We start from the raw sequence: 9935 nt of genomic DNA on the forward strand, positions 1-9935 counted from the left end.
CAGACAAGGGAAACAAAAGCAAAAATGAACAAGTGGGATTATATCAAACTAACAAGCTTCTGTACAGCAAAGGATATCATCAGTAGGACAAAAAGACATCCTAACAGTATGGGAGAATATATTCCTAAATGACATATCTGATAAGGGGTTGACATCCGAATTACATAAAGAACTCACAAACCTCAACAAACAAAAAGCAAATAATCCAATTAAAAATGGGTAGAGTTGCCGAACAGACACTTCTCCAAAGAAATTCAGATGGCCAAGATGGCCAACAGACACACGAAAAGATGCTCCACATCGCTAATCATCAGAGAAATGCAAATTAAAACCACAATGAGATATCACCTCACACCAGTTAGGATGGTCTACATCCAAAAGACAAACAACAACAAATACTGGCAAGTATGTGGAGAAAGGGGAACCCTCCTACACTGCTGGTGGAAATGTAAACTAGTTCAACCGTGTGGAAAGCAGTATGGAGGTTCCTCAAAAAACTAAAAATAGAAATACCATTTGACCTGGGAATTCAACTCCTAGGAATTTACCCTAAAAATGCAGCAGCCCAGTTTGAAAGAATATATGCACCCCTATTTTTATTGCAGCACTATTTACAACAGCCAAGAAATGGAAGCAACCTAAGTGTCCATCAGCAGATGAATGGATAAAGAAGAGGTGGTACATATACACAATGGAATATTATTCAGCTATAAGAAGAAAACAAATCCTACCATTTGCAACAACATGGATGGAGCTAGAGGGTATTATGCTCAGTGAAATAAGCCAGGAGTAGACAGACAAGTATCAAATGACTTCACTCTTCTGTGGAGTATAAGAACAAAGAAAAAGCTGAAGGAACAAAACAGCAGCAGACTCACAGAATCCAAGAATGGACTAACAGTTACCAAAGGGAAAGGGACTGGGAACGATGGGTGGGAAGGGAGGGATAAGGGGGAAAATGGGGCATCACGATTAGCACATATAATGTAGGGGGGTGGGAACACGGGAAAGGCGGTGTATATACAGCAAGGACAAGTAGTAATTCTGTAGCATCTTACTACGCTGATAGACAGTGACTGTAATGGGGCATGTGGGGTGTACTTGATAATGGGGGGAGTCTAGTAACCATAATGTTGTTCAAGTAATTTTACATTAATGATATCAAAATAAAAAAATTTGGAAAAAAAACCCACAATGAGATATCACCTTATACCAGTTAGGATGGCCAACATCCAAAAAGATAAACAACAACAAATGTTGTCGAGGATGTGGGGAAAGGGGAACCCTCCTACACTGCTGGTGGGAATGTAAATTAGTTCTACAATTGTGGAAAGCAGCATGGAGGTTCCTCAAAAAACTGAAAATAGAAATACCATTTGACCCAGGAATTCCACTTCTAGGAATTTACCCTAAGAATGCAGCAGCCCAGTTTGAAAAAGACATATGCACCCCTATGTTTATCACAGCACTATTTACAATAGCCAACAAATGGAAACAACCTAAGTGTTCATCAGCAGATGAATACATAAAGATGTGGTACATATACACAATGGAATACTAATCAGCCACAAGAAGAAAACAAATCCTACCATTTGCAACAACGTGGATGGAACTAGAGGGTATTATGCTCAGTGAAATAAGCCAGGCAGAGAAAGACAAGTACCCAATGATTTCACTCATCTGTGGAGCATAAGAACAAAGCAAAAACTGCAGAAACAAAACAGCAGCAGAATCACAGAACCCAAGGATGGACTAACATTTACCAAAGGGAAAGGGATTGGGGAGGATGGGTGGGACGGGAGGGACAAGGGGGAAAAAGGAGCATGACAATTAGCACATATAATGTAGGGCAGGTACATGGGGAAGGCAGTATATCACAGAGAAGACAAGTAGTGAATCTATAGCATCTTACTACACTGATGGACAGTGATTGTCATGGGGTATGTGGTGGAGACTTTATAATAGGGGGATTCTAGTAACCAAAATGTGATTTATGTAATTGTACATTAATGATAGAGAAATAAAATAAATAAATAAATATACTGATTCAGAAACTGAAAACCTCCCCCACAGGCTTTACACATTAGTTTTTCCAAACATTCAAACAAATGATTCTATCTTACAAATACTATTTCAGAATATGAAAGAAGGAACACTATCCAATCCAGTTATGACCATAAATGTAAAAATCATTTAAAAAATTCGCAAACAGGATCCAATATCAAAAGGTATTAAAACCTTCTATTTCATCCAAGGAATGCAACTTGATTTAATATTACAAAACTATTAATATAAATCATCACATTAAGAGATTTGGAGAAAAAAACATGATTATTTCAGTACAATACAGAAAACCAATTTCCAAAATTGAACATTCATTCATGAAAATCAGATAGAAGGGAACATCCTTAATTTGAAAAAGGCCACCCACAACAAACAAACAAATGAAACCCTAAAAGAAGCATCAAACTTAATGGTTAATAGTTGAAAATAATTGCACTGAGTTTAGGAACAAAAAAAAGTACTCTATTTAACACTGTATTTTAATTCTACCAGTTCAGTAAAGAAAAGGAAATTCAAAGGATAAAGGCTGGAATGGAAGTAACTAAACTATCATCAGTTGTAGATGATATTAACTATGTACATAGAAAATAAAAAGAAAATTTACAGATGAATTCTAAGAATTAATGTAAGTTCAAAAAGCTTGCCAGAATCAAAAGTATTCAAAGGTCAATTGCATTTCAAAACAGCAGCAACCATCAGGAAATTTAGATTTTAAAAAGCTAGCAAATAGAAATAAAAAATAGGAAGCTAAGAATAAACTCAACAAAAGACATGCCAAGATCCCTGTAAAACTTTATTGAAAGACATTAAAAGTCCTGAATATATAGATAGGGATACATAATTGGATTAGAAGACTCAATTTCATAACATGTCTATTATCCTCAAATAATCTAAATATTCAATACGGTAACATAAAATCCTTACGTGTACGTTATTTAACACTCCGATTCCAAAGTTTATACAAATGAGAAAGCACTGTGGGAAACAATTTCGCAGCTCCTCTAAAAGTTCGATGTAGACAAACCATATAACCCAGCAATTCTGCTGTTAAGTATCCAAAAGAATTGAAAATAGGGGCTCAGATACTTGTATGGCCATCTTCACAGCAGCATTATTCACAATACACAAAAGTTGGTAAGAACCCGTGTCCCATCAGCAGATGAATAAACAAAACGTGGTTGGTCTATGTATACAATTTAATCTTACTCAGCCATAACACAATGAAGCTCTGACACTACTAGAACACAGACGGAACTTGAAAACATTATGCTAAATGAGCCAGACTAAGAAAGGCAAACACTGTATGATTCCATTTAGATATGGACAGAAAAAAGGCGAATGCATTAAGACAGAAAAAGTAGAAGTTACCAGGGACTCGGGGAAGGAGGGACAGAGTATTACTGAATATGGGTACAGAGTTTGACTGGAGTAATAGTTTTGTAACTAGACAGTGGTAACATTGTACAACACTGTGAATATAACTAATGCCACTGAATTGTACACTAACCTATAGTTAAATGGCAAATTATATGTTTTATATATTTTAGTACAATTTTTAAAAGTAGAGAAAATTATACAAAATAACAAAAGGCCCTAAATAACCAAAACAAGAACAAGATAGAGTGGGGATGAGGCTGTTACTACCCAACAGTTAGACTCCTAATGAAGCTGTTGTAATTTAGATAATGTGGTCTGTCACAAGAATAAACAGACCAACTGAACAGAACAGAGAACTAGAAACAGATCACACATACACAACAACTTGATGCGTGACAGACTGTTTGCATGTTAGGCGAAAGGGGGACTATTATATATATATGATACAAGGACAACCAGTTATCCAAATAAAAAATATAATGAAATTGGATCCCTACCTTAAGCCAAACAAAAAATTCAGATTACAAAGAAGATTTAAACATGGAAGGCAAAACAGAAAATTGTTTAGAAGACAATATGGGAGAGTTTATGATCTCCACATTGAAAAGATTTCTTAAAATGAAGAAAGCACAAAGCATTAAGGAAAAGATTGAAATCACATTAAAATTAAGTACTTCTGCTGAACAAAAGACAATCAAAAAATGTACAAAGACAAGCTACACCCTGGGAAGACATATTAGACTCTTAAAATTGTATTTTAAAAATTCCTATAAATGTGTAAAAAGAAAAAGAATACAGTAGACAAATGAGCAAAAGACATGAATCAGCATTTTTACAGAAGAGGAAAATACAGTCCATAAAGCTATGAAAAGACATTCAACTTTATTAGTAATCAAGGAAAAGCAAACAAAAACCACAATGAAACATCACATCATACTCGCTGGGTTGGCAGAAATTTTAAGGCCAGATGGTATGACATGTCAAAGATGTGAAGCAAGGAAGAGGCTGCTGGGAGTGTAAATTGATAGAAATATTTTTGCAACAGTGACATTTCCAAGTAAAGTTGGAGATCTGTGTACCAAATGACCCAGTTTTCCATTCCTTGGTATATGCCTTAGAGAGCGTACATGCCCTTGTGCATGTGTAATCAGACATGTTATAAGATGCTCAATGTAGCATTGCTTATAATTCTAAAAAAGAAACATTCAAATATTCATCAATAGTGGAATGGATAAATAGCAGTAATTTCACATGAAAGATTATTATACAGGGCGCACATTAAATGAATGAATCGAGGGGTGATTTTAAAAGTATTTACTAACTAGGCAGCATAGAAACTGACCAATCAGAATATACACTAAGTAAAAACATGTACAGCCATACAAGGGCACACTAGCTCAATACAAGCAATATGTGATTCTAAAATACATAATGTTGACTATAAAAATTAAATCATCAAAGAAAACAAATGCTATGATTCCAAAATCAAATAATATATTATTTAGAGATAGATGCATGGGTGGTAGAACTATAAAGAAAAGAATGATTAATAAGAAATAAAGAGTGGCACTCTGCTGGGGTAGGAGGAGCAATGTTATCAGTGAAGGATAAACAGGAAGCTTCTAAGGTATTGGTTCTAGTTGATTTCTTAAATCTGGAAGTTAAACCTGTTGACTTTTAAATGATACTTACTTTACACATTCTTTTGTACATACATTTCAAATTGAAAAATTAAGAGAATAAAATGTTAAGATATGAATATTAAGTAGCTCACAGAATCAGGAAGAAAGCTGGAAAGCTAGCCTCCTATCTATCTAATTTACATTCCATTGGGGTAGGTAGGAGATAGACAACTAAAATAAATATCCCAGCAAGACTTACTCGGTGGGGGATACTACAAATAGAGAAAGGAGGTTCAAATTCTGGGCATCTAAAAAGAATAAATGTTTTCTATATGACGTAGATGGACTATGTAACCATCTATGAATAAAGTGGAACTATGAGGTTAGAGAATATACACTTAAGGCTTTTGATACACATTGATAAATTCCTCCTCAAAAAGTTTTCACAAATTTGTGCTCCCATTACCAGTGTATGAATAATTCATTTCCCCATTCTCCTCTCAAAAATCCTTTTTACTCAAGACAAATGCTGGGCATAGAAGCCACAGGGCATAAATCTGCAAAGAAGTAAAAAGCTAACCTTTTCAAACAATATGGCTTCTTTCTCACTTACCAACTTTACATCTCCCTGTATGGCCCCGGAAGATGACTGGTTAGCCAGAGATGGGTAAGATTCCTCAAGGGAGGAACAACCTAGGACAGGCACAGTCACAGAGGGGCCATCAGGTGAGAAATTGGGGATCAAGAGAGGGGAGGCTTAGAACCTCATCCCCCGTTTTGAGAGAAATCTTCTGCATCTGTGGATGTTTTAATGCCTTTGTCTAGCTTGGATTAACACATAGTCTACAGGCACACACCTGATCATCTACATTTGCTCTCTTACAACACTAAACTATATTTTCTACCTTTATCTTGCATCTACCTACCACTTCAGCATTTTATTAAAAATAAAAATAATAATAATAATAATAAAGGGAGAAATGTGGGATCCACATATAAATCAAGTATAAAAATCAAACAAATATTCATATTTGACCTGATTGCGTGATCAAAACCGAAAGTTTCTGTGATGACTGCCCTTGTACTGTTCACCATGTAAGAACTTATTTACTATGTAAGAATTTGTTCACCATGTAAGAACTTGTTCGTTATGCTTCAGAAGATTGGAGACTGACGAGAATTAGGCTTGGGGTGGATTAATGATTGTGCATTGAGCATTGACTACCCTATACAGAATTTTATTGTTGTTAACAACCATTTGATCAATAAATATGAGAGCTGCCCTCTCAAAAAAATTTTTTAAAAATCCTTTTTAATATCTGCAAATTGGAGAAAATCTCATTGTTATTTTCAGCCAGGTTTGATTCATATATTTGTATTTCTTGTGCAAATCCATTGCTCATTTTTCAATGGAGATATTCTCTATTACAGGACCTTTGCCTAACATATCTGTTGCAAATACTTCCCCCAGTTTGAAATTTGTCTTTTCACTTTACTAGGTTGTTTAAAAAGCACTTTATGGTGTTTAAAAAGCACAGGGGTTTTTTTGAAGTTTAATCTCTTTCCTTTATAGTTTTTCCCAATTCAGTTTTAATTTCCCAACTCGAGATTTTACAAGAGTCACATATTTTCTTCTAGTATTATATAACTTAATTTTTCTACATTTAACTCTTCAATCCTAAGGTTACACTATCATTTTCTTCCAGCCATCCCTGGATTATTTACTGAATAAATTGTTTTTCTAGAATTGAAATGTTACCTTTTAAATACAAAAGTCTTGTATGCTTGCCTGTTTATGTAATTTCTCTTCCATTCCATCATGCTATCTCAACTTGCATCAGGAGCACTAATTTAATTATTATAGTATTGTGATGTTTTAATATCTGACACTGTAAGCCTCCCATCTTCTTTTCAAACAATTTCTAAATTGATCCTTCTTCCCTTTAAGTCCATATCCAAAACATAAATATGTAGTTAAGCATATTTATGCAGATATTATCTATAAATTCAGGGCAAAATATATTACATCAATTTTATTATGGAAATAAAACTATTGATGTGATTAAGCCCTAAGAAGACAGCTCTCATTTGCAAATGTGCTTAAACACTATGTTTTTTCCTCCAAAATTTGGGAAAACAACTCACAATTTTTAAATGTTCCTAGCAGCAGCACTAAGTTTGTATGAATTTCAGTAAAGCGGAGAGGATATTGAAGAACCAGAGCAAAAGAATATTCTGGCACCAAGTAGAATTTACCACTTAACTTTCTCAGCATTGCCACTTTCACCTCTAGAGGTAGGGCTGTTTTCATATTCAATGTCCTATAGAATATGTAGGACAATAGAGTAGTAAGTTATTTAGACAGATATCTGTAGACCATTCAAGTTTTAGGATATGTTAACACACATTGTTTTTGTTAGGGGGAAAACTGTGATTGGAATATATAATCTGGAATCGTCTGATCACTATTCAGACTACTGCATTACCTCCAGATTCCAAGACCTTTAAGCTATTTTCTGTTCAGAAGGATCTGAATAAAACAATTTTTGGAAGGACTCTACTTCTCATGACTTGTAATGTTTTCTTTTTTGCCTTCCACCCTCCCTTTCCTTCCTCTTATGCCTTCAACATATTTTAACTGCCGATAATCCCTGGGATTTAAAAAGTAGGAGACTCAGTTTAAGTCTGTGTGGTTATTTTCGAGGGTGGTTCTTATAACAGTATACGCTCAGATCAGTAAGTAGTACAGAGAAGGATTTCTATACATTGATGCTGCCTGAAGAAGACCTGGAATCTTATGAATTTTATAATTTCCAAGATTAAAATGCGATACAAAAAATTCAGACATTTCATTTATGGGTCCAGAAGAAATCTATACTATCACCAGATACAAGATATTAGAGATTACTATTTTAAATGAAAAATTTATTTCACTGAACTTCTCCAATATCAGGAATCAATATGGTAGATGAAGTTTGGCACTCCTACATCTTCAAGTGGCAGAGTTCAAAAGCAATCTTCTGCATAAAACCATTATTATACCTACTTTCCACCAAGAACAAAAGGTAGAAATATTAGACATTAAGAAAGCACAGTCACCTAACTTATCAGAAAAAACTGGCCTCTGGAAATCCAATATAACTAGAGGTCAAATTAAAGTTACTCACTCTCATTACACATCGTCCTTATTTTTCAAATGGAGATACACTTACCTTACAAGGTATGGTAATGATTATATAAGATTAGGGATATGAGAGCTCCTAGAACATGCTAGGTATAGTAGGCACTCAAAGGTAAATTCTACTTTTCCTGCACTGACACTGCACCAAGTTAAAAATAAACACACAGAACAAAAACCAACTTGGATCTGAGAATCATTTAAAGTAGACAGTATGTACTTTATTTCAGTGAGTGATTCAGTCATGTTACATCTGTCACATCACACACAGTATTGAGACAGTCAACAAATGTAGGTTCTACTTCCAGCAAAACTTCCAGATGGCGTTCCCCCCCACCCCCACCCCGCCACCGCCATCGGTCAACTAAACGGGCTGGTATATATTCCTCAACTGTTTTCCAGCTTTAGAAGCCTTGATTTTAGAATCCTATGGTTATAGAAACAAAACAAATGCCTCCATTTATAATAAAAGTTGTTAAGCATAATACTCTAGTATATTTTGCTGAGTCTGAGACTCGAAAAAATTGGTAATTCCCATTGGTGAAGAAATGCCGGCAAATCTGCTCAGAGACATTTAAGTGCTTCAGTAATTTCGGCATTTTATTTCGAGTCGCGCGGTGACAATAAGGAATGATTGATTAAATAATACAGCATAGCGTGCTTTCTACTCTGTGCCAACCATTTAGAGATGACCATCGCGCAGTAACTGACTGTGCTGGGCAAACCCGGGCTTTGGACAGCGGCGGGGGTGGAGAGGATGGAGGTGAGAAGAGCCCCAGGACCCGGGTGTGAGGCTGTCACAGTGGAAGCAACGGCGGCGCGGCATCAAGCCGCTGGGGGGCTGGGAGAGCGACCAACGACGGAGGGGCGGGCGGGGCGCCGCGGACGCCGTGAGCGAGCGGACCCGGGCCGTGACAGGCGCTCGCCCCGAGCCGGCGTGGGCGGGCGCTCGGCGTCCCCTCGGGCCGGACGGCCTCCCGGCGCGAGTCCGCCCCGCCCGCCTCTTCCCCTTACCACGTAGCCCCCCCACACGTAGAGGAAGTTTCCGTCCACCACGGCGCAGTGGCCGCTGCGCTCCTCGGCCACGCGGAAGAGCCGCGAGTCCGCCATCCGCGCCGTCGCTGGGCCCAGCTGGTCGGCGCGTCGCAGCCCCTGCCCGCCGAGCTGCCTCGCCTTCCGCCCGGCTCCTCTGCGCACGAACGGAACGCGTCGAGGGTCGAGATTGGTGGGGAGACGCAACCAGTGCGTCTGCGCCGCCTGGCAACCGGCCAGGGAAGCCCGGCCCAGGGCGGCGGCGCCGCTTAGGGATGCTTTGGGTCTGAGCCGCGAGGGCGGTGCCAGGGCTCCCGCGCAGCCCATTGCAGTCTGCCGATTTCTTCTCTCGTGGGGTTGCGCTGGTTTGGCCGTACAACCCAACTGTCTCACTCACTGGATAAACAGACTCACGGTCCACGGGGTTGATGTTGCTGTGACTAAAGTCAGTATAGTAAAAACATGCTTTTGAGGGTTTGCCTTTTCCGTTCAACCTCCAGCAGAGCTGGTTATCCGAAGAACAGTGTGCGTGTGTGTTAACTACCAATGTTTTTATTTTCTTATTTTTGTTTTGATGTACTATGCAGTTTATTGTGTTTAAAGTATACAGTTCAGGTTTTAGAATGTTCTCTGGGCTGTGCAACCATTAGTACAATATAATT

General features: G+C 37.8%; 1 protein-coding gene across 3 annotated transcripts in view; it reads right to left on the bottom strand.

Moving 5' to 3' along the window:
• The window catches only part of KLHDC1 (kelch domain containing 1), a 67711-nt gene extending 58041 nt beyond the window's left edge, over positions 1–9670 (bottom strand). The window contains exon 1 of one of the 3 annotated variants that reach the window (XM_073211285.1): positions 9256–9661. In XM_073211285.1, the coding sequence (XP_073067386.1) occupies positions 9256–9600 (345 nt within the window). In that variant the 5' untranslated portion in view covers positions 9601–9661. Of the gene's footprint in view, positions 1–9255 lie in introns of all 3 variants that reach the window. The other 2 variants (XM_073211287.1, XM_073211286.1) reach the window with 2 other exon arrangements.
• Between the last annotated feature and the right edge of the window lie 265 nt (positions 9671–9935).

Source organism: Manis javanica, chromosome 8 (genome assembly GCF_040802235.1).
Source record: "Manis javanica isolate MJ-LG chromosome 8, MJ_LKY, whole genome shotgun sequence".
Lineage (NCBI taxonomy): Eukaryota > Metazoa > Chordata > Mammalia > Pholidota > Manidae > Manis > Manis javanica.